Genomic DNA, 24,599 nt, shown 5'->3' with positions numbered 1-24,599 from the left:
TACTAAATAAGCACAACATTGCTTTCGATCAAAGGTGGTGGTTAACTTTAAACCTGACAGTACCTTGTCACAATAGAGTTGGTATAGGAACATCAGTGTGTGGGCCTTTTCCCCACTACATTAGTAACGTAGTAACATTCATGTTGACCATGCACAACTTGATTATACAGGTTTGGGTTATTCGTAACACACAGCCCTTTTGACTTTGTTTGTCCTTTCTGAATAAGAAAGTTGCATTGTTTCAGACAAGTCAAATTAGCATCAGTGTTACTGCTACTTCTCTCATGCTCCAGACTTGCTGGTAGAGCAGGTGAGCTGGAGAGCGAAGATGGGAGCAGGGTGGGGCGTTGCGCATGCACGGTGGACATGGCCCTCATCACCGGTTATATTCTCGCTCCCTGTTGGTGACTGACTGTCTGGACAGGCTTGGCTCAGCATTGGAACGTGAGGAAAGACTGTCAGACCGTTCAGGTTCATTCAGCAAACCTCTTTGGACGTTGGAACGGATAGAGTTATTTCACGAATTTAGTTATTGGTTCTGTTGCAGGGGATAGCTGCAGACACAATTTTGCCTGGGCGTGGACTGGTCTCAACACATCTGAGCATCCATTCCTTTCATTGCTAGCGGTCTAGTTTACGTAAGTGTGGTGACTACCGTAATCGAGGAGGCTGACAACGCGCCGCTAAAATGTCCGGGTACCAGGGAAAGAAAAATATCCCACGCATTACAGTGAGTATTGTGTTTTAAATGCTTATAGTTTTACAAAATGGTATATAAAATCTAGACCGGCGATGCATGGCTGAACAAGCTAGCAGTGGGGATTACACAGTTAGCTTGCTAGCTACAGCCAGCATAGTCTGAGGAGGACTGGGTCCATTTGTACAAATGCAATGTCACCACTTGCACTGCTATAATTAACAAAGACACGGTAATTGGTCATAAGAAATTGAACGCATTGTAGCTCGCTCTTGTCATTGGAATACTCATTGGGACGCGCGTTTTATTGTGTGCATCCTATTTTGCAGCCATTCCATATCCTACCATGTTAGACGATTTAGCCTAGCGGCAGGTTTAGGGAAAAATAATAGACGATTGGGACATTATGTACTTCTTCCTCCTTATATTCAGATTGATTATATTATACTTTTAATGCAGTATTGGTAATACTGTAGTTATAGACCTTGGGAATACCATCATATAAAATCAAATGTGAGGAAAATCCCAGCAACAATAGCATTTGTTTTAGCTAGGCCTCATTATTTTCCAAATTGTTTGGAAATATATTAATTGAATAAATATGTATTTGTCACCTAGAAAGCATTGGGTTGATTTGCCATGATGACATTTGGGGATGGGGACAGTAATTGAAAGGGCAAAAAACATTTCTATAAAGTAGGTCATTGGATGAAATCCATCCTTGCTTTTTGCTGTGATCGTGAAGGCCTGGCTTTTGACTATATGCTGAAATATACTGTAGATACAGTAATGACATTTAGGCATTAAATGGCTTGAGTCAAATAACAAACCACACATTTTTGTGCGTTTCTCTCTAAAATATATGAATTCTTGAAATAAAAAGGTTCTTGATAGCTGTCCATTTTTGTTTCTGCAAGGGCAGCATGGAGGGGAACTGTTATTTTCAGGCAGCTGTCGGATCTCCTTCACAACTGGAGGAGGCCTATCTAAACCCTTGACATCCCAGGCATTGCATACAAACGGCTCAATTCCAGCAGCCCCCAGCCTTCAGATGACAGCATGGTGTGGCTTTAAAAGGGGGCCCTGTTATTTGCATGAACTAGGCTACTCTCTCACCCCACCTAAGCAAAGAGATAAGTTATGGGATGCTGGTAATGTACATGGATTTGGCTGTGGGGAGGTATGCTGAGGAGTAGTTTTCTCCGCTCTGCTGAAAAGTAATTATTATTTTTATGTTTTTTTTTATCGGGGGGTGCTGCAGCACCCTCAGCATCCATTCTTCCCATGGCTATGCCTAGACTAGAGGTCAACCGATTAATCGGAATGGCCGATTTCATGTTTTCATAACAATCTGAAATCAGTGTTTTTGATCGCCGATTATTATTATTTAAAAAGAAGAAAGAAAAAGAAAAGAGACTGCCTGTTACGCGAATGCAGTAAGCCAAGGTAAGTTGCTAGCTAGCATTAAACTTATCTTTAAAAAAACAATCATAATCACTAGTTAACTACACATGGTTGATATTACTAGATATTATCTAGCGTGTCCTGCATTGCATATAATCTGACTGAGCATACAAGTATCTAAGTATCTGACTGAGCGGTGGTAGGCAGAAGCAGGCACGTAAACATTCATTCAAACAGCACTTTCGGGCGTTTTGCCAGCAGCTCTTCGTTGTGCGTCAAGCATTGCACTGTTTATGACTTCAAGCCTATCAACTCCCGAGATGAGGCTGGTGTAACCGAAGTGAAATGGCTAGCTAGTTAGCGTGCGCTAATAACGTTTAAAACGTCACTCGCTCTGAGCCTTCTAGTAGTTGTTCCCCTTGCTCTGCATGGGTAACGCTGCTTCGATGGTGGCTGTTGTCGTTGTGTTGCTGGTTCGAGCCCAGGGAGGAGCGAGGAGAGGGACGGAAGCTATACTGTTACACTGGCAATACTAAAGTGCCTATAAGAACATCCAATAGTCAAAGGTTAATGAAATACAAATGGTATAGAGGGAAATAGTCCTATAATTCCTATAATAACTACAACCTAAAACTTCTTACCTGGGAATATTGAAGACTCATGTTAAAAGGAACCACCAGCTTTCATATGTTCTCATGTTCTGAGCAAGGAACTGAAACGTTAGCTTTCTTACATAGCACATATTGCACTTGTACTTTCTTCTCCAGCACTTAGTTTTTTGCATTATGTAAACCAAATTGAACATGTTTCATTATTTACTTGAGGCTAAATTGATTTTATTGATGTATTATATTAAGTTAAAATAAGTGTTAATTCAGTATTGTTGTAATTGTCATTATTACAAATACGTTTTTTTTTTAATTGGCCGATTTTAATCAGTATCGGCTTTTTTGGTCCTCCAATAATCGGTATCGGCGTTGAAAAATCATAATCGGTCGACCTCTAGCCTAGACCTACTGAACATTTGACCTGTAGCCATAGAGATAGTTGGAGGACTGTAGTGCCCTAAAGCCTGTTTTAGCATGGGGTGCGTAACCTGATTAGGGAGTCCTCCCACAGAGCTCAGAATGAAAGAATCACATTTGATTACGATAATTCATATTAACAGAACATACAAGTCGAGGATGCAATGATGTGCGCTCCTTCATACCAAATTCTGATGTGCACATTGAAGATGCTAGAGTAACGGGCCACATTTACTTTTTCTCAGCCAACAACACGAGTAATGAACAGCAAAATCACTAGCCTATGTCAATCTACTATCCCCAATAGTAGAAAGGTTTACCTATTGTATTGGTCAGCTTGTCGAGAAGGAAATAGCCTATTCCAAACAGACTTTGGGACAGTTGTGGGAATATAGATCAGAATGTTTAGTTTAAAATGTTGATAAACTATTATTTCCTCACATTATAAGAGTAGCAATGCACAGAAGGCAGTAGGCTATGGATGAATGTTTGTTCCATAATGCAGTTAGCGGGAAAACACAGATGTCAAAGGTGCACAACACATGCAAACGGTTTCATGTGACAGAGATGAAAATGTCTGTTCGAAATTTAGAAAGAGGGGAGTTCTAATATTTAACAACTAGCATGGGTTGCTAATATCACTAGGATTGTGCCTTTAGCTACTGGACGATGAAAAAAAGTTGATATAAAATAATTGCCTCCGGATATGGTCTGATTTTGACTGGGCTACTTTGAAGCAAGGCCAAACATGCCTCATAATATGTAGTAAAACCTTCAGGTTTCAGACAATTAAGTGTATGTTTTCTGAAAGTGCATACTGTCTCCAGCCCAATGCAAAATGGTGTGTGATGCGCTGATGAAACCTGCCTTCCGTTTCCTGTGTGGTTGCTGTTTGAGATGCCGTAGCAGCAGCTCTCGCGCTGTCTGACAGATTTTCAGCTCAAAGCCTCTGTATCTGCATTTTGTATACATGTGATAAATAAGATACTTAATATACAGTACACATGTTCCAATTTAATTCCTCTTATGCAAATTAACCTATAGACCAATAAGCATGACCAGTCCAATGCATTTACATTGATTGGTATTTCCATCAATGAATAGGTTAAAAAGCATTATTTCAAAACACGTTTTTTTTCCTTCTCGGACAATCGGCGGACCCCAATTTTATAGACTTTTCTCATTTTTGTATCGTCCAAAATCCGGCTATTATCAGCTAATAGAAACCCTGTGTTTTATCTCAATTAGCCACAAAATCCCTAGTTTGAAAGCAACTGTTTTTCTGGAAGCTATGCAGTGCCATTTGCCCTATATTTTCCCCCACATGGGCCAGCCCCAAGCAATTTGAGTTCAACCAATGAGCTTCAGCCCCTCGCCATTTGAGCCAGATGCACATCATTCACACAGCAGAGACGGCAGTGACATAGTTCACATATCTGCACATATGTGTATGCAATTTTCAGGGACCACTTTATGCTTGTGATCGCTACTTTCAGAACTACTTGCTAAAATGTATACAAAAGTACCAGAGAATCTCTTTAAGGAAGGATCACATAATTCCATCCAAGTCACCAGAAGGGATCAGCCAATAAATTATACTAGTAAGGAAACATTCCATAACTGCAGGGGGCAGTAAATTGCCAACCGTGGCTTCATACCAATTCAAACAACACACTCTAGGTGGCAGTGTGCACCCTTTCAGTTTGTTTTCCAACTCATTTATTTATTTATTTTAACTAGGCAAGTCAGTTAAGAACAAATTCTTATTTACAATGACGGCCTAGGCACAGTGGGTTAACTGCCTTGTTCAGGGGCAGAACGACAGATTTTTAACTTGTCAGCTTAGGGATTCGATCTAGCAACCTTTCTGTTACTGGCCCAACGCTCTAACCAGTAAGCTACCTGCCATTCCAAAACTCATAGAAGCAGCAGAATAAGAAAATTGACTACTTCAAAATGTAGATGGCTTTAATGGCACTGCCCATGCTCTCACAGACACCATAATGGGACAGATACAATGATGCGAAGTCTATGGCTGTAGCCTAAATAATTCCAGGAGAGTGTTTGGTACAGAATAATTTCCGTGTCACAAAGATTACCCATCCACTCATCCACAGAGCCCATCCAGCTCAGCATTTTTACTGGGCTGGGCTCACTGTATATGAGGCAGGAGGAAGCCTTTTTAAGTGAGGATATGGATTTTCATTACCTAACTAGTCATAATGTATGTTCTAAATGCCATTCAGTGGAGTGGTTGTATTTCATTTCGCTCTCACTTCATCACTGTGTCAAGAATTTGCACAGCATGGAGTTGCTCAGATTTTTCACAATTATACCTTGGGCCCAATTGTTAACAGCATTACCATGACATAAATCAATTATATGCTTGCCCTTGAGGCTTTCAATCTCAGGGATGTTTATTTCTCTGAATAAATAGTTTACCTCCACTGGTGCATTTAGGTGTGACAGAGATTCATGAAGTCATTCTGTTTGTGAGGTGTTTATTAAAATATGCTTCAGTTATCACCTGCCTCTGCAGTGGCAAGACATAGATTAAAACACAATACATCAGTGTTTTGCCTAGATCTCCTAAGACTATTAAAGATACAGGTATTACTATGGATGATGAACAGAGGAAGATAAGTAAGACAAGATCACTCATGGTTCTAAAAGAGGATATTGGAACCAGTGTGCTTTATTCTCTGCATTCAGGCCTGTTATTAAATTGTTCCAGTTTGAGTCCAGAAATGTAGCATAATCTGACCCACTTGACAATAGTCTGTTAGATCGTGATGGAAGAATGCCCTTTTGGATTGCCTTTAAGATTCTGAGGTTTGTCTAAAGTCTTCTCTGCGGCCATTAGTGGTTGGCTATTGGTCACTGTCTGAAGGTGGAAGTGGTCAGGTCAGGGTGCTAGCTAGGGGATACTAACATCCTACATCTTGTGGGCTGCTGTGCAGTCTGGAGAGAGCCTCTGTCAGCCTCATTACAGAAGCTACCCAGCCCACACTCACAGAGGAAAGCCTGATGAGAAGTAGGCCAGCCCGAGCCTACACTAACATGCTCTCCTTAGATGGAAATGGGATTATTTTTCCTACTCTTAAAGGTGCATTGTGCAGATGTCACTCCTCCATTTCCTTGTTGCTAAAATTGTAATATACTGAACAAAAATATAAACGCAACATGTAAAGTGTTGGTCCCATGCACACATTTGTTTACATCCCTGTTAGTGAGCATTTCACCTTTGCCAAGGTAATCCATCCACGTTACACATGTGTGGCATATCAAAAAGCTGATGAAACAGCATGATCGTTACATAGGTGCACCTTGTGCTGGGGACAAAAGCCCACTCTAAAATGTTCAGTTTTGTCACACAACACAATGCCACAAATGTTCTCAAGTTTTGAGGAAGCGCGCAATTGGCATGCTGACTGCAGGAATGTGCACCAGAGCTGTTGCCAGAGACTTTAATTTGAATTCCTCTACGGTAAGCCGCCTCCAAAATCATTTTAGAGAATTTGGCTGTACTTCCAACCGGCCTCAACCACTAAACACGTGTAACCATGCCAGCCCAGGACCTCAACATCCGGCTTCTTCACCTGCAGGAAACCGTCTGAGACAAGCAACCCGGACCGCTGATGAAACTGTGGGTTTGCACAACCGAAGAATTTCTGCAAAAACTGTCAGAAACCGTCCCAGGGAAGCTCATTTGCGTGCTCATCATTCTCATCAGGGTCTTGACCTGACTGCAGTTCGGCGTTGTAACCAACTTCAGTGGGCAAATGCTCACCTTCACTGGCACTCTGGAGAAGTGTGCTCTTCACGGATGAACCCCGGTTTCAACTGTACCTGGCAGGTGGCAAACAGTGTATGGCGTCGTGTTGGCGAGCGGTTTGCTGTTCACAACGTTGACATCAGAATGCCCATGGTGGCGGTGGGGTTATGGTATGGGCAGGCATAAGCTACGGACAATGAACACAATTGCATTTTATTTATTGCAATTTGATTGCACAGAGAAACCATGACGAGATTCTGAGGCCCATTGTCATGCCATTCATCCGCCACCATTACTTCAAGTTTCAGCATGATAATGCACGGCCCCATGTCTGTACACAATTCCTGTAAGCTGAAAATGTCCCAGTTCTTCCATGGCCTGCATACTCACACAACATGTCACCCATTGAGCATGTTTGGGATGCTCTGGATTGACATGTATGACAGTGTGTTCCAGTTCCCGCCAATATTCAGCAACTTTGCACAGCCATTGAAGAGTGGGACAACATTCCACAGGCCTCTATAAACAGCCACATCAACTCTATGCAAAGGAGATGCTGCATGAGGCAAATGGTGATCACACCAGATACTGACTGGTTTTCTGATCCACACCCCTACCTTTTAAAATAAAAAAAAGTATCTGACCAACAGATGCGTATCTGTGTTCCCAGTCATGTGAAATCCATAGATTGGGGCCAAATTCATTTGTCAGTTGACTGATTTTACTTATGAACAGTAACTCAGTAAAATTGTTGCATGTTGCGTTTATATTTTTGTTTAGTGTAGTTCACCTAATGTAGAGAATCATTGTACCATCTAAACTGCTGTGAAATATATTTTCAATAACCATATATTGTTTTTTCAGTTTGAAGCTGGTGTACAAAACCAAAAGTAAAAGATGCATTTGGTCAGGTTGCCCAAAAATTTACGTATTGCAGCTTAAGTGCATGCTCTTGGTCTTCCATTAACCCATGCCCTAGTCTACACAGCACTTTCCTCTGCATCTCAGACTGAACTAAGCTACCCCTCTGATCTGAGCTATTCTCCATGATCTGAGCTGTTTGTGATCGGGGTGGAATCTCTTATGACTTAATGTATAAAGCCTAATTCTATATGAAAGATATAGCCTAGGCTAGTAAAAATGTACAATCCGAGTGCTGTCTGAGTAGATTATGGATGTGGTTGCTTTAATAAGGCTTTTCTGTTGGACATTAGCCTAGTCTTTGCACTCACATAATATGGAGACGCGTTATGAGCATCTGTTAACTGCATCACTGGTTTGACAGAGAAAGAAACAGCTCTGGTTGGGAATAGTTGGTTATGAAAACTTTGCAGAAAGAGACAAAGAAAGAAAGATGTGGCCATAAACCTGTGTCCTTTTGTTTGAAATTTTCCATGTAAACAAATCAAACTTACATTTTTGAATACCGTTGTGTTACTTTGTTTTTCACTTAGCTCTGCTTATGCATTGATGTTTGGGGTTTCTTGGCAGTCTAGACAATGGCCATGTCTTGGCAAAGCCCTAGTGCTGTTCTATACAGGAATGCATGCCGAGGATTCTATCCTTGTGTGCAGCTTGTTCGTTAGCTACTCATGGAACGCCTCAGTGCTTCTATTCAGTGTGGTTCTGTTAAAGCTCTCCTGGACGGATGGATGTGCCGGTTTTGAGTATTGGCTAGCTTACCTTTTCATGGCAAATATGTTCAATGTGGAATATGCTTTTTAATCAATGGGTTGTGGTGCTCACTGCTATAAATACAATCAAGTCAAATGTAAATGAAATTCTGTCTCTTCCCACAGAGTGATCGTCTCCTAATCAAAGGTGGGAAGATTGTGAATGATGACCAGTCTTTCCTTGCTGACATCTATATGGAGGATGGAGTCATCAAGTAAGTCCAATAGTTAGAGTGCCATTTTCTTGCCTGCACCTTTGTTGGTTATATAAACTCAGTAAAATAAGAAACGTCCCTTTTTCAGGACCCTTTCTTTCAAAGATAATTAGTAGAAATCCAAATAACTTCACATATCGTCATTTTAAAGGGTTTTAACACTGTTTCCCATGCTTGTTCAATGAACCATAAACAATTAATGAACACGCACTTGTGGAATGGTTGTTAAGACACTAACAGCTTACAGACAGTAGGCAATTAAGGTCACAGTTATGAAAACTTAGGACACTAAAGAGGTCTTTCTACTGACTCATGTAACAACACCTGCACAGGATCGGTACATCCGAACATCACACCTGCGGGAAAGGTACAGGATGGCAACAACAACTGCACGAGTTACACCAGGAACACACAATCCCTCCCATCAGTGCTCAGACTGTCCGCAATAGGCTGAGAGAGGCTGGACTGAGGGCTTGTAGGCCTGTTGTAAGGCAGGTCCTCACCAGACATCACTGGCAACAACGTCGCCTATGAGCACAAACCCACCGTTGCTGGACCAGACAGGACTGGCAAAAAGTGCTCTTCACTGACGAGTCACGGTTTTGTCTCACCAGGGGTGATGGTCGGCTTTGCGTTTATCGTCGAAGAAATGAGCGTCACACCGAGGCCTGTACTCTGGAGCGAGATCGAGGTGGAGGGTCCGCCATGGTCTGGGGCGGGGTGTCACAGCATCATCGGACTGAGCTTGTTGTAATTGGGGCGGCAGGGTAGCCTAGTGGTTAGAGAGTTGGACTAGGAACCGGAAGGTTGCAAGTTCAAACCCCCGAGCTGTCGTTCTGCCCCTGAACAGGCAGTTAACCCATTGAAAATAAGAATTTGTTCTTAACTGACTTGCCTGGTTAAATAAAGGTACAATTTAAAATAATTGCAGGCAATCTCAACGCTATGCGTTACAGGGAAGACATCCTCCTCCCTCATGTGGTACCCTTCCTGCAGGCTCATCCTGACATGACCCTCCAGCATACTGCTCATTCTGTGCGTGATATCCTGCAAGACAGCAATGCCAGTGTTCTGCCATGGCCAGTGAAGAGCCCGGATCTCAATCCCATTGAGCACGTCTGGGACCTGTTGGATCGGAGTGTGAGGGCTAGAGCCATTCCCCCCAGAAATGTCCAGGAACTTGCAGGTGCCTTGGTGGAAGAGTGGGGTAACATCTCACAGCAAGAACTGGCAAATCTGGTGCAGTCCATGAGGAGGAGATGCACTGCAGTACTTAATGCAGCTGGTGGCCACACTGGATACTGCTTGTTACTTTTGACCTCCCCCCTTTGTTCAGGGACACATTATTCCATTTCTGTTAGTCACATGTCTGTGGAACTTGTTCAGTTTATGTCTCAGTTGTTGAATCTTGTTATGTTCATACAAATATTTACGCATGTTTGCTGAAAATAAACGCAGTTGACGGTGAGAGGACGTTTCTTTTTTTGCGGAGTTTATATGAAGAAAATCTGTATATTGTTTTGTAATACCCTTTGATAATTTCTCTCAATCCCTTTCTTCTTCTCTCAGGCAAATTGGAGAGAACCTGATTGTTCCTGGTGGGGTGAAAATCATTGATGCCCATGGGCACATGGTGATGCCCGGGGGCATAGATGTGCACACACGCTTCCAGATGCCAGACAGGGGCATGGTGTCAGCAGATGACTTCTACCAGGGCACCCGAGCTGCTCTGGCTGGGGGAACCACCATGATCAGTATGTACTAATGAAATGGCATACTTGACAGAAACCCATAATACATGTGATGTCTAGGTAGATTCTGACTTACTGATACTTGGTACTGACATCCTAGATGGTAAATTGCTGAAGTTGGTAACGGAATAATTTTTCCCCCTGTTTGCCGCATTTTCAATTTAAGCTTAGAAGACGGTGTGTGCCCTCAGGCCTGGAGGAAGGGAAAAGGTCATTACACAGCCAAAGAATAGCATATCACCCTTTGGTTGGCTGTTTGAACCATTAATCGGCCTGTTAATAGTGTTTAGCAAACTTTTGGAAATCACTTTTGACCAAATACAATGTTATTTTACAGAAAACAACAGACTTTCAGCATGCTTATAAGGAAGGGCACTCAACATGCTCGAAACTGACATAATTGACTAATGATTGGCCGAAAGAAATTGATAATAATAAGATTGTGGGGTCTGTTTTGTTAGATTTCAGTGCAGCTTTTGATATCATTGATCATAACCTATTGCTGACAAAACGTAGGTTTTATGGATTTATATTCTCTGCCTTATCATGGATTGAGAGTTACCTATCTAATAGAACAGAGGGTTTTCTTTAATGGAAGCCTCTCTAACATGCTGACCAGGCGGCCTGCGTGTGTCCGTCCGTCATTGCGCGCATGTTGATTTGAGGAGAGATTGACTGCATCACTATTGGTCTTTGTGCAAGGTGTTGATGGGTTAAAGGTACAGAACTGTCTGTTCAAGCAGTTTGCACACATTTCGGGCACTCATCAGTACAACACAAGACATGCAGGCAGAGGTTTCTTCACAGTACCCTGGTCCAGAACAGAGGCTGGGAAACGCACAGTTTTAAATAGTCATGACTACATGGAACTCTCTGCCACCCCGCTGACAGGGACAATATTTTGTACTGTATTTTTAATTGTGTTATGCATTTTATTTGTTGTGTTTTGTTTCCTGTTTGGACCCCAGGAGGAGTAGCCACTGCCTTGGCAGTGGTCTAATTGGGGATCCTAATAAAATACTAAATACCAGATGTTCACATTGTCTCATGATTTTGAATATATCTGGCCTCTGTAAAATGTGATAATGTTACTGCTAGTGTGTTTTCAATGGTGTGTGTTTGTGTGTGTGTGTAGTTGATCATGTGGTTCCAGAACCTGGTGTGAGCCTGCTGGCAGCGTTCAACCAGTGGAGGGAATGGGCCGACAGCAAGTCCTGCTGTGACTACTCCCTGCATGTGGACATCACTAACTGGCACAAGGGCATGCAGGAGGAGATGGAGAGCCTGGTGAAGGACCATGGTACGCCGCTAACACAATTACACAACCCATTCTCCCTACATTCACTCATGTCAGGGGGTTGGGGCAGTTATTACTTCTACTAAGACTCTTTCTGGTTTATTTCCTTCCTGTGACTGTCCTTTCCTCTCCATTTTCTATCCTTTTATTGCTACTATTGCTCATAAGTTTTCTATCTTTAGGTGTCAACTCTTTCCTGGTCTATTTGGCTTATAAGGATGTTTTCCAACTTTCCGACTCCCAGGTACGATTTGAAGCATTTCAGATTGGTATGATTTACTGGCGACGGATGGAGGAGTCAACATTTCTGGAGGCTTGTGCCTTTTTAAAGTAATGATTGCATTGCATTTTGTGTAGCTAAATGGCATGACAGAATGACATTCTGTATTACATTTCTGATAAACTCTTTGGAGGCTGAATCCTAACTATAGATTAGCAGGCGTAAAAAGTAGTTGACGTAAAATGAGGGATTTGCACGAGTGTTCACGTTACGCCTGCGTATCTTGCTTGCTACAGTACGTCACTGCTCCAAACATTCAGAGATTATTGTAGACCTCTTCACCTCTTCTGGAAAGTCTACTGCTTTCTGAATGCTAGGTAAAGGATTGTCTGTCTGGGGTGAATGATCACTCCCATGTGCCTCATGTCTTTCTGTGAGAGCTTTGTTATGGGCCAATATTGAGTTTTCCCACTCAGCACAGGCTGGTTAGTGTTTAGGACTGACACTGGGGATGACTCTTGCAACACGTGCTGAAAGATTGCCTGACCGTTTCCTGTGGCCTATTGCAGCTGTGAATACCTAGTTGATTGCCGTGGGAATTCGGAGTTGAACAAAGTGGTCCAAGCTAAAGAGAGAAGTGGAGTAAATTAACTAATCTGTGCATTTAGCGCTCTGATTCTGATTCTCATCCAACACGTGTTGCTCTGATAAAGAGATCTCCAGTCATCTTGTAAATGTCCTCATTGCCTAAAGCCTCTGGTTCCCTGCCCTGCGTGTGACCGGCTGCTTTCCTCCTGTAGATGTACGAGGTGTTCGGTGTCATCAGAGACCTGGGTGCCATCGCTCAGGTGCACGCAGAAAACGGGGACATCATTGCCCAGGTAACAGAACCTCTAATAAACCCTATCACCGTGTCCCAGCTTGCCTTCTCCGCTGGCCAAGCGCAGGTAGCCTAAGGGTTAGAGCGTTGCACCTGTAACTGAAAGGTCGCTGGTTCAAATACCCGAGGTGAAAAATAGGATGATGTACCATTGAGCAAAGCACTTATCCCTAGGTTGTTCTAGGGGTGCCGTACTACTATGGCTGACCCTGCAAAACAACACATTTCACAGTTTTATTGTATGTGGCAATAAATTATATATTTAAAAAAAAGCTGTTGTCTGATGTGTTTGCAGGAGCAGTGCAGGATCCTGGAGCTGGGTATCACTGGCCCTGAGGGTCATGTACTGAGCCGCCCAGAGGAGGTAAGTATGACCTCTTGCCAGGTCCTGTGCTTCTATCAGCCTTCTGCTTGTATTTGATGTGTGCCTTTGGTTGCTTTACATGGACATTAGGGAAGAGGCTGTATGATATTAACAGATTTCACTACAGATGTAAATGAGTGAGTCAAGTGTCTGAGTGTTCTTTCCTATGCTTGCTTCTTCCAGAATGCCAAGAAGCATTAAAGCTAGTCTGTAACTCAACATGAAGGTCACTGAGTCTGGTCCGTTTGGACTGAAATCCCTCTCTCTGTGTCTGTCTGGTGTGTAGGTGGAGGCAGAGGCAGTCAACCGGTCAGTCACTGTGGCCAATCAGACCAACTGCCCCCTGTACATCACCAAGGTGATGAGCAAGAGTGCTGCTGACGTCATCGCCCTGGCCAGGAAAAAGGGTACTAGTAAAAAGGAGAAAGTAGTGTGGTGATGGACTACTGCAACATGTTTTTGTATTGATTGTTCTCTGTGGTTATAGATACACTAAATGTCAAATCCCACATAAATGATTCCACTTGTAAATCAGTCCTGCCTTGGAGACCGGGCACGAGCACTCTGAGGTGTATAGAACACTGACTCTCCCTGCCATGCTGATCTTGTGTTTTGCTGTGTTTCTGTGGTACTCTAGGCGCTGTGGTGTATGGAGAGCCCATCTCTGCTAGCCTGGGCACGGACGGCACCCACTACTGGAGTAAGAACTGGGCCAAGGCAGCTGCCTTCATCACCTCCCCACCCCTCAGCCCCGACCCCACCACCCCCGACTATCTCAACTCACTGCTCTCCTGGTAGGTACACCATTTACACTATGTACCTCTATTCAGCACAGAGCTATGCAGTAATCGTGTGTTACTTACACACATCTTCCACCAGAGGGCGGTATGTCATCCTAGCCTCCTGGAAAGTCGTATCACTCAAGACAGAAAGATCAAACATAAGACCTGTCAGTAGTCTCTCTCCCTCTTCCCCTCCATCCTCTGTTCCTTTCCAGTGGTGACCTGCAGGTGACTGGTAGTGCTCACTGCACGTTCCACACCTCCCAGCGTGCCGTGGGTAAAGACAACTTCACCCTCATCCCAGAGGGCACCAACGGCACTGAGGAGAGACTCTCCCTCATCTGGGACAAGTGTGTGGTGAGGCACACTACTGACTTTTCTGCCGGGTTTCCTACCATCAAACATACCCCAATCGCACATGCTTCTTTTAAATGTATCCTGTTATTGTAAATAGACACAGATATTGTGGTATTAACAATCAATCTACTTTCCCTGTTTGTGCCACAGTTATTCATGTCATCAAGCGGTTGTCTCAGTTAGTGGTGAATGTTTGCAGCTGTTTTGTTAGAAAGGAAGTGACAGCGCCTTGTCTTCTGATTCCCTTAGGTGACTGGAAAAATGGATGAGAACCAGTTTGTGTCTGTGACCAGCACCAATGCAGCTAAGATCTTCAACCTGTACCCCCGTAAGGGCCGCATCGCTGTGGGCTCTGACGCCGACCTGGTCCTCTGGGACCCAGACGTCAGCAAGGTCATCTCTGCCAAGAGCCACAACGTGGTAAGAGCCTGGCCAACCCACACTGTATTGACCATGTCATGGTATTTATACATGGTTTTAGTCACACCTACTGTATGTAGGACTCATTTTCATATGAAACATTGAAGCTCTTTTACCAACAAAGCTTTGATCCAACCTGACAAGTAAAAATCTACTCACCTGAAATGACTTGTCACAGAACACCTCATGCAGACTGTTTGGTAGCCTAGCGGTTAGAGCGTTCGGCCAGTAACTTGTCGGTTTGGGTTTGAATACCCAAGCCGGCAAGGTGAAAAATCTGTTGATGTGCCCTTGAGCAATGCACTTAACCATAATTTGGTCCGGGGCGCTGTACTGCTATGTCTGACCCTGTAAAACGTCACATTTCACTGCACCTATCTGGTGTGACAAACGATTTGTATTATTATTTTTTTTTTATCGCTCACTGAGTCATCACTACTCTTCATTTAGAGGAGCTAGCTGGCTATATTAGCACTAGTTTCCCATTAGGATGTCAGCTGAATGTCAGTGACTCACTGTGTAACAGTCAGTCTTTCTCTCTGGGCATCTATGTTGATGTGATTGATGGCCATCACCATGCTGGCACAAGTCATTGAAAGACTAAGGCCCAGACTGAAGTTCAAATTGAAAAAGGCCTCAACTTGTTTAAATGTGTTGTTGTTTTGTGCATGTGATAATCGTGTAGTCTTGGTGTTCTCTTTCTATGTTATTTGCCCTTTTGTACTGTGTCAGTCTATTTGTCACTGTTCTCATCAGAGCTGTTCTTCTGCAGGCTGTGGACTATAATATCTTTGAGGGCATTGAGGTGCGTGGAGCTCCCCTGGTGGTGATCAGCCAGGGCAAAATCGTGTTGGAAGAGGGCGACCTCCATACCACTGAGGGATGTGGGCGCTATGTGAGCCGCAAGCCCTTCCCTGACCATGTCTACAGGAGGATAAAGGCTCGCAGCAGGGTGAGTCTATAGTGCTGGGAAATTGGCACAGAATAGATTGTTTATGACCATTCCCACTGACAGTGATGATCGCAGAACTCGAACAGCCGAACTGATGCTGTCATCTTGTCTGTCTGTCTGTCTCTCTGTTTGTCTCCTCCAAGCTGACGGAGCTGAGGGGGGTCCCCAGGGGTCTCTATGACGGGCCAGTATGTGAGAATGTGACACCTAAGGTAATGACTCCGGTCACCTCGGTGAAGACCTCTCCAGCCAAGCTGCAGCAGCAGCAGCAACAGCATCAGCAGGGTCCTCAGCCAGTCCGCAACCTGCACCAGTCTGGCTTCAGCCTGTCTGGTGAGTACATCTCAAAATGTCTCTCACAGCTCTTACATAGAACATCAGTAGGAATAGCATAATACTAAGACATGTACAATTGTGGCCAAAAGTTTTGAGAATGACACAAATATTAATTTTCACAAAGTTTGCTGCTTCAGTGTCTTTAGATATTTTTGTCAGATTTTACTATGGAATACTGAAGTATAATTACAAGCATTACATAAGTGTCAACGGCTTTTATTGACAATTACATGAAGTTGATGCAAAGAGTCAATATTTGCAGTGTTGACCCTTCAATCCGCCCTGGAAGGCTGTCAATTAACTTCTGGGCCACATCCTGACTGATGGCAGCCCATTCTTGAATAATCCATGCTTGGAGTTTGTCAGAATTTGTGGGTTTTTGTTTGTCCACCCGCCTCTTGAGGATTGACTACAAGTTCTCAATGGGATTAAGGTCTGGGGAGTTTCCTGGCCATGGACCCAAAATATGGACCCAAGATGTTTTGTTCCCAGAGCCACTTAGTTATCACGTTTGCCTTATAGCAAGGTGCCCCATCATGCTGGAAACGGCATTGTTCGTCACCAAGCTGTTCCTGGATGGTTGGGAGAAGTTGCTCTCTGAGAATGTGTTGGTACCATTCTTTATTCATGGCTGTGTTCTTAGGCAAAATTGTGAGTGAGCCCACTCCCTTGGCTGAGAAGCAACCCCACACGTGAATGGTCTCAGGATGCTTTACTGTTAGCATGACACATGACATGGTAGCGCTCACCTTGTTTTCTCCGGACAAGCTTTTTTCCGGATGCCCCAAACAATCGGATAGGGGATTGATCAGAGAAAATGACTTCACCCCAGTCCTCAGCAGTCCAATCCCTGTACCTTTTGCAGAATATCAGTCTGTCCCTGATGTTTTTCCTGGAGAGAAGTGGCTTCTTTGCTGCCTTTCTTGACACCAGGCCATCCTCCAAAAGTCTTTCCCTCACTGTGCGTGCAGATGCACTCACACCTGCCTGCTGCCATTCCTGAGCAAGCTCTGTACTGGTGGTGCCCCGATCCCGTAGCTGAATCAACTTTAGGAGACGGCCCTGGCACTTGCTGGACTTTCTTGGGCGCCCTGAAGCCTTCTTCACAACATTTGAACCGCTCTGCTTGAAGTTCTTGATGATCTGATAAATGGTTGATTTAGGTGCAATCTTACTGGCAAAAATACCCTTGCCTGTGAAGCCCTTTTTGTGCAAAGCAATGATGATGGCACGTGTTTCCTTGCAGGTAACCATGGTTGACAGAGGAAGAACAATGATTCCAAGCACCACCCTCCTTTTGAAGCTTCCAGTCTGTTATTCAAACTCAATCAGCATGGCAGAGTGATCTCCAGCCTTGTCCTCGTCAACACTCACACCTGTGTTAACGAGAGAATCACTGACATGATGTCAGCTGGTGCTTTTGTGGCAGGGCTGAAATGCAGTTGAAATGTTTTTGGGGGATTCAGGTCATTTGCATGGCAAAGAGGGACTTTGCAATTCATCTGATCACTCTTCATAACATTCTGGAGTATATGCAAATTGCCATCATACAAACTGAGGCAGCAGACTTTGTGAAAATGTATATTTGTGTCATTCTCAAAACTTTTGGCCACGACTGTAGGCACTCCAGTTTTATAATTTGGCCTGCAATTTTACAATATATTTAATCTGTTACAAATAAACAACTTCTCGTGTTGTTTTTTTGTCAGGGAAATCAGAACGATGTCTCATTCAAATCCCCTTTAAGATTAGACTTTTTTTCTCTCTATCTCTCATGCCCAGGTGCACAGGTTGATGATAATATTCCTCGCCGCAACACCCAGCGCATCGCGGCGCCCCCTGGTGGTAGGTCGAACATCACCAGCCTGGGTTAAGCTCTCCTGTCAGCTGAGCCAGAGAGGAGATGAGCGGGAGAATCCACCCCAACTCCCAGACAAACCATCACAACCAACGGAGGGCGCTTCATATAATGTGATCCTTCTCCCTGACTCAACTGCACCCTGGTCAAAAACACTTCATCTTCATCCATATTTAACAGCTCTGTCACCTCATTCAAATAAAAAAAGTGATAGCACTCAATGTTTTGTTTTGTATGACCTATATGCCATCTTCATTTTTTTTTTTTTTTAAGGAAGAGTCAAGTGAATTTAGACCGCTTGATGTTTTACAGTTTTGTGACAAATATATTTATATCCCATTTAAGTTTGGGCTTTGTTTACATTTTGGCTTTTAATTGTACAAGAGGAACTGTGGATTGCAGTCGTGGCATTTGATGTATCTGCTATTTAATGTTTCCAAGAAGTGATAAATGTCGTTATGAACTACGGAGACACTGAATTGAATCATTGTCAAAGACACGTGGCATATTTTATTAAAATACATCTTATTGTTTTCCTTCTATCCTATAAGTGAATGGAATGGTTTCTTGCATTTGGCATAATTTTAAGGCTTTAGAGTAGTGTCGTTTAAGTAACTGAGAGGACCTTTTAACCGCTCTGTCAGTTTGCAGTATTTGAATGACTTTAAACAGCTGTGAGTTCTTGGTATTATCCTCCCAGTCTTTCTGGTCAGCATTACCACAGAAGTTTCAGCTAAACAAATTCACTTTAATCTTCCTTTCTCTTATTGCTGCACTTTTTGTATTGTTGTAATATTTTTGTTGTTAATATTCTACATTTTCAATCGTGTCTAGAGCTAAAACACTACTGTAATCCTTGAAATATTGACTATTAGATCTTAGCTTGTTTGCTGATGGAATGCACAGAAGTCAAAGGTGAGAGTATTGTAGAGTTAAACCATTCATCTCCTCACTCAGAACACCTTTGACACAAAGCATGCACAATACATGGCAGCAGGGAGAACCTTCGGCAAAAAAAAAACAGACGAGAGACATTTTGCCTCTTATTTCATCCTTTTTTTTTTCTTCTCTAGCTTTCCAAAGTTAAAGCTCGCCAAGACACCAGGCTTCCTATAATCACACTGCTGTTTATTTATAATGACACTGACAGCCATGCTGGATAGAAGGTTGCCCCTAGCAACCTCTCTGGTGCTATTTGTTCAATGCTGTGTATGTGCAGATGGTGGTGCCTACTTTTTCCACTCAACCACACAAATTCAAGCTTTGTGAAAACCACTTTACGGGGGAAGCGGGGTTAGCTCTTACCATTCCTCCATCATGGTCTCATACGTCACAGGTCTTCATTTTCTATCTGCTAAAGTGCAAAAGGTGAATCTGTGAAAATGTTGATTTGTATTAGATGTTTGTTTTAGTTATTTTTCAGAATGTTTGTTCAATATCACTTGCCTGCCTATTCTATAAAGTATTGATTGATTGCACACTATATGAACCATGTATTTATGAAAAATATATCTTAAGCACTCAGTGACAAAGCTAGTACAAGTGGTGCTTTGAGATCCAGTGAAAAAAAGCTATGATAATGAAATCCATTATTTACAGTGTGCCGGTTATGTGGTTTGACTCCTGTCCTTATTGTTGGAGACATTAGAATAGCATCTCCTTGTAGCTCTGTGAGTGTTGACGATGGGAGCCACTTTTAACAGGTGCTCCATCATCACTCTCTTTACCCTCTTACCTATTCACATTAGACCCCACTGTTAGTGCCACTCATCAGGGTATGGACAATGTTAGTTAACCACTCACTAAGCACTCACTGTGTGAAAGGTACAGTAGGGACCTTTTACAGTAGGGTCCTTATTCATCTGATCAGTTTTCTGTATAGCATTGTATTCTTTCCTCCTTGCCTTGTTTAGGTACAGGTCATCATGCCAAGCTTGTATGTGATGTAAGTGAATTGCAGATGGAGAGGTTTTGTATAGTGTTTATTTTTAATTTCTGAAGTTTAGCACTGTCATTGCCCTCTCTGCCCTGCCATCTAGTGATAAACTGTTGACCATGTATGTTTTGTAGGCTACTGGGATTTTGGGGTACTTATTCCTGACGGCATTGAATCCCATCGGTGTTGATGTAAATGGTTTTAAACATTAAAAAATTCAACAAAATGATCTCTAACAGTTATTGTGCTAGCAGATACTGGTTTAGTTTTGGTCATAAAATAGAGGTGCAACTTTGGTTTTAGAAGTGAGGGGGGGGGGGGGGACATACACATATAGTCAAAAGTTTGGACACACCTACTCATTCCAGGTTTTTTCATTATTTTGACTATTTTCTACATTGTAGAATAATAGTGAAGACATCAAAACTATGAAATAACACATATGGAATCATGTAGTAACCAAAAAAGTGTTAAACAAATCAAGATATATTTTAGATTCTTCAAAGTAGCCACCCTTTGCCTTGATGACAGCTTTGCACACTTGGCATTCTCTCAACCAGCTTCATGAGGTAGTCACCTGGAATGAATTTCAATTAACAGGTTTGCCTTGTTAGAGAGTTTGAGCCAATCAGTTGTGTTGTGACAAGGTAAGGTGGTATACAGAATATATCCCTAAATCCATATTGTGGAAAGAACAGCTTAAATAAGTAAAGAGAAACGACAGTCCAACATTACTTTAAAACATGAAGGTCAGTCAATCCAGAAAATGTCAAGAACTTTGAAAGTTTCTTCAAGTGCAGTCACAAAAACCATCAAGAACTATGATAAAACTGGCTCTCATGAGGACCGCCACAGGAAAGGAGGACCCAGAGTTACTTCTGCTGCAGAGGATAAGTTCATTAGAGTTAACTGCATCTCAGATTGCAGCCCAAATAAATGCTTCACAGAGTTAATTTAACAGACACATCTCAACATCAACTGTTCAGAGGAGACTGCGTGAATCAGGCCTTCATGGTCGAATTGCTGCAAAGAAACCACTACTAAAGGACACCAATAAGAAGAGACTTGCCTGGGCCAAAAAACATGAGCAATGGACATTAGACCTGTGAAAATCTGTCTTTTGGTCTGATGAATCAAAATTTGAGAGTTTTTGTTCCAACCGCTGTGTCTTTGTGAGACGCAGAGTAGGTGAACGGATGATCTCCGCATGTGTGGTTCCCCCTGTGAAGCATGGAGGAGGAGGTCTGATGGTGTGGGGGTGCTTTGCGGGTGACACTATGATACATTTAGAATTCAAGGCACACTTAATCAGCATGGCTACCACAGCATTCTACAGCGATACGCCATCCCATGTGGTTTACTCGTAGTGGGACTATAATTTGTTTTTCAACAGGACACTGACCCAAAATACACCTCCAGGCTGTGTAAGGGCTATTTGACCAAGAAGGAGAGTGATGGAGTGCTGCATCAGGGGGGGGGGGGGGGGGGGGGGGATCAGCTTTAATATTGCAGATAGATTGTGGCATCCATCAATGTAATTGTTTGCATCAATTCCAATCACCCATTTATTTTTTTGTAAGTATATATATATATATATATATTATTATTTTCCCCTAACACTACCATCCCTCCCATAATTGGACTAAACTAATGGACAACAACACTTAGGCTTCTACTTCCAGCATATACATACTTTATATATTTTACGGACACAGTATTTTTACAATAGTTATCTTTTGTTCGTTTTTAGTCCCATCCTTCAGCTCCACTCAACTGCTAACATCTATCTCTGAACACCATCCACTTTTAATTTCTATTAATTTCTATGTGAACTTAACTTCTGATTGTTTTTTAAAATATCCGGTATATCAAATTACAGCCAGGCCGCCCAGCCAACCCGAGCAGCCTACACGGCCGACCCCCACCAGTCTAGTCAATAACTGAACTCTCCAACACAACATCCTTCTCATATTTATTTATTTTTGTCTCAGGGGAAAGATTTGGACACACAGTGTAATGAAAACACACAGAAACCGCACATCCTCCGTATAATTCATATCATTGGCCTAATAGTACTGTGGAGCTCGTTTTACTTGCACACAATATAGCTGGGTCACCCCATCCTGTCCCTAGGGGTCCACGGCCCTGTCTTGTAATTTTACTTATTTCATAAGTTATTTTTGCGCATTTGATATTGTCTATAGGGTGCAAAATTGCTGGGACCATGGCTGGCAAGGGAGCTGCATCAGATATGCCTAAAATAACATTGCGGGACTGCGGTTGGTTCTGGGACCAGTTCTTGCGGTAGCGGTTGGGTGTGGGAGAGAAAGCCAGCGGGTGGTTTCATCATTTGATTCAGGTCTTGTTGATTGAGGCAAAAATAATAGCTAATGAAAGCCAACTTTTGGTCAGTTCTCTCTCGAACGGTACATCAACTGGCGAAAGCTTGCCAAGTTAATTTACTCCTGAAACAGGACAAAAAAAGTCTACAAAACATTAACATACCAACAACTGCTGTTAGCAATATGATGTGGCAATTATTACTATCTGACAGATAGCTAGAGGCTAGAGCTAACCTGGCTGTGGTAGCTACTCACTAGCGTAGCTTATTCATTCACCTCAGTCGAGAGGGGATGAAACATTAGCTAACGTTACATTTCAGTTACAATACTAGCTCAGCACTGCAAATAAACACTAGTTTAGTTTTTTTCTGTTAAGTTAAACAGAAGTTACCTTGGCAGCTACATCAGTCAACTAAAGAGTAGCCAGTCTCTGTTCTGTTACATTTTACAACTCGGTGAAAGAGCACTACACGTACACACTAAACCATGCTCAACTCTCCTATGCTTGTCCAGCCAGCCTTCCAGAACGTTTGACTTCACCCAACCTGTCAGCCCGCTCTGTGGGGTCCTAGCGGTCCTAAATCCAGTCGATTAAACACCCCAAACAGCCTACCTGACTGCTCGGAGGCGTCCGCATGGTCCTAAAGCAAACCGTCGCCGCATTTTGTATCACATTCGAATGCTAAACCTGGGGATGACAAAAATGCAATTTCAGAATGTGGGGAGGACATCCCCAGTGAAAGCTGCACCCCTGTTGCGCCCCTGATAAAACCAGTATGCATGTATATGAATATGAGAGGATAAATAAACACATTCATTATATAAATAATGACAAGAATCTCATGTTCCCATTGTACTGACTACTATTTCAAATGTATTTTCAGCGTTACATATAATCCTGTAATTATAAATCACTGTTCTCAATCTAAAGGCGAATAGTCAATGTTGTTCATTGTAGTAGTTTGCTGTTCATTAGATTTGTCTTGAATTATTTTGATAAATCATGCGCTTTAATTATATTGATTTGCTAATAACTGAGATGAGATGCTAGTTTCAGAAATGATGTAGTAAAAATGAAAGTGTAGGCTACAGGAAAGCACACTAGGTGGAGACAGTCCGCTTTGTGTGGTCAGCCTCAAAATAGCCTCTCTACAACCTCGTCATAGGGCTGCAGGTAGCCTAGAGATTAGAGCGGTGGACCAGTAATTGCAAAGTCGCTGCTTCGAATACCCTGTACTACTATGGCTAACCCTGTAAAGAAAAATAATACATTTCACTGCACCTATCCGGTGAATGTGACGTTAAAACTTTATTTTTATTTTTTCAAGGGCGCAACTTTGGTTTTTGAAGCGGGCATATTTATAATTTTTGTCAGATAAACACTCCAAACAGCCTACTCGACCGCTCGGAGGCATCCGCATGGTCCTGAAGCACACCGTTGCCTCGTTTTGTATCACATTCTAATTATAAAACTGGGGTGGAGAAAAATGCAATTTCAGAATGTGGGGCTAAAACAACATGGGCTATTTACTCCACCAACAGTTTCATGATTATCCACGACCATGCAGTTGTCCAATTACGACTGGATCTAGTTATGTGAGGACACACTAATTGGTAGTGTAGTGGAGAAGGGAGAGCATCAGGTCGATCAATCCACCCCCACAGACGAGAGCTTCTGAAAACAGACACTGTAGAAGAACTTCAATGGAATAAAGCTCCAGGGGAATCCTATAAGTGCACATGTAGTCATCATCAGTGAGAACTGCAAACAGTGAGAACGTGACAGTCACTATTGACCAGCATGTTCTTTCACACACACATTTCTCATTCATTGCACATGCAGTGCCCATATGAAGAAAGACTACACCGTTTACTATATAATACTACAGTACATACTATAGAATTGTATAGTAAACTAGTATACTGTAGAATACTATGCTACCCACTGTAGTAACCCTAGATCATGTGTAGTACTTACTATAGAATGTTGTAGTATACTGTAAAATACTAAATACTTCCATATTATCCCCCCCAAAACTGTTATAAATACTTCAGTAATGTCTGCAAAATCCACTTCATTTTTTATATATGAATACTACATTATTTAATTTGCATATACCCCCCCCCCCCCCCCCCCCCCCACCAATGGTCCAGTTTGTGTCACCCATAAGTGAGAAACCTACATGCCAAGTATAGACCATATACACTACATGACCAAAAGTATGTGGACATCTGCTCATTGCACATCTTGTTCCAAAATCATGGGAGTCAATATGGAGTTCATCCCCATTTTCTGCTCTAACAGCCTCCACTCT

At 42.7% G+C, this 24,599-nt stretch overlaps 1 protein-coding gene across 1 annotated transcript; it reads left to right on the top strand.

The window, feature by feature from the left end:
* Window positions 1-414: 414 nt before the first annotated feature.
* LOC139389651 (dihydropyrimidinase-related protein 2-like) lies at window positions 415-20,168 on the top strand. Its single transcript, XM_071136520.1, has 14 exons — window positions 415-730; window positions 8,701-8,789; window positions 10,359-10,543; window positions 11,676-11,840; window positions 12,020-12,081; window positions 12,858-12,938; window positions 13,233-13,301; window positions 13,588-13,708; window positions 13,939-14,095; window positions 14,299-14,440; window positions 14,690-14,860; window positions 15,633-15,812; window positions 15,956-16,145; window positions 17,931-20,168. The coding sequence occupies exons 1-14, from the start codon at window positions 689-691 to the stop codon at window positions 18,020-18,022; spliced, it is 1,746 nt and encodes a 581-aa protein (XP_070992621.1). The 5' UTR covers window positions 415-688; the 3' UTR covers window positions 18,023-20,168.
* Window positions 20,169-24,599: the final 4,431 nt, after the last annotated feature.

This window comes from Oncorhynchus clarkii, chromosome 30 (assembly GCF_045791955.1).
Source record: "Oncorhynchus clarkii lewisi isolate Uvic-CL-2024 chromosome 30, UVic_Ocla_1.0, whole genome shotgun sequence".
Classification (NCBI taxonomy): Eukaryota; Metazoa; Chordata; class Actinopteri; order Salmoniformes; family Salmonidae; genus Oncorhynchus; species Oncorhynchus clarkii.
Note: the sequence above shows the minus strand (reverse complement) of the source record. Positions and strands in the feature narration are given on the sequence as shown.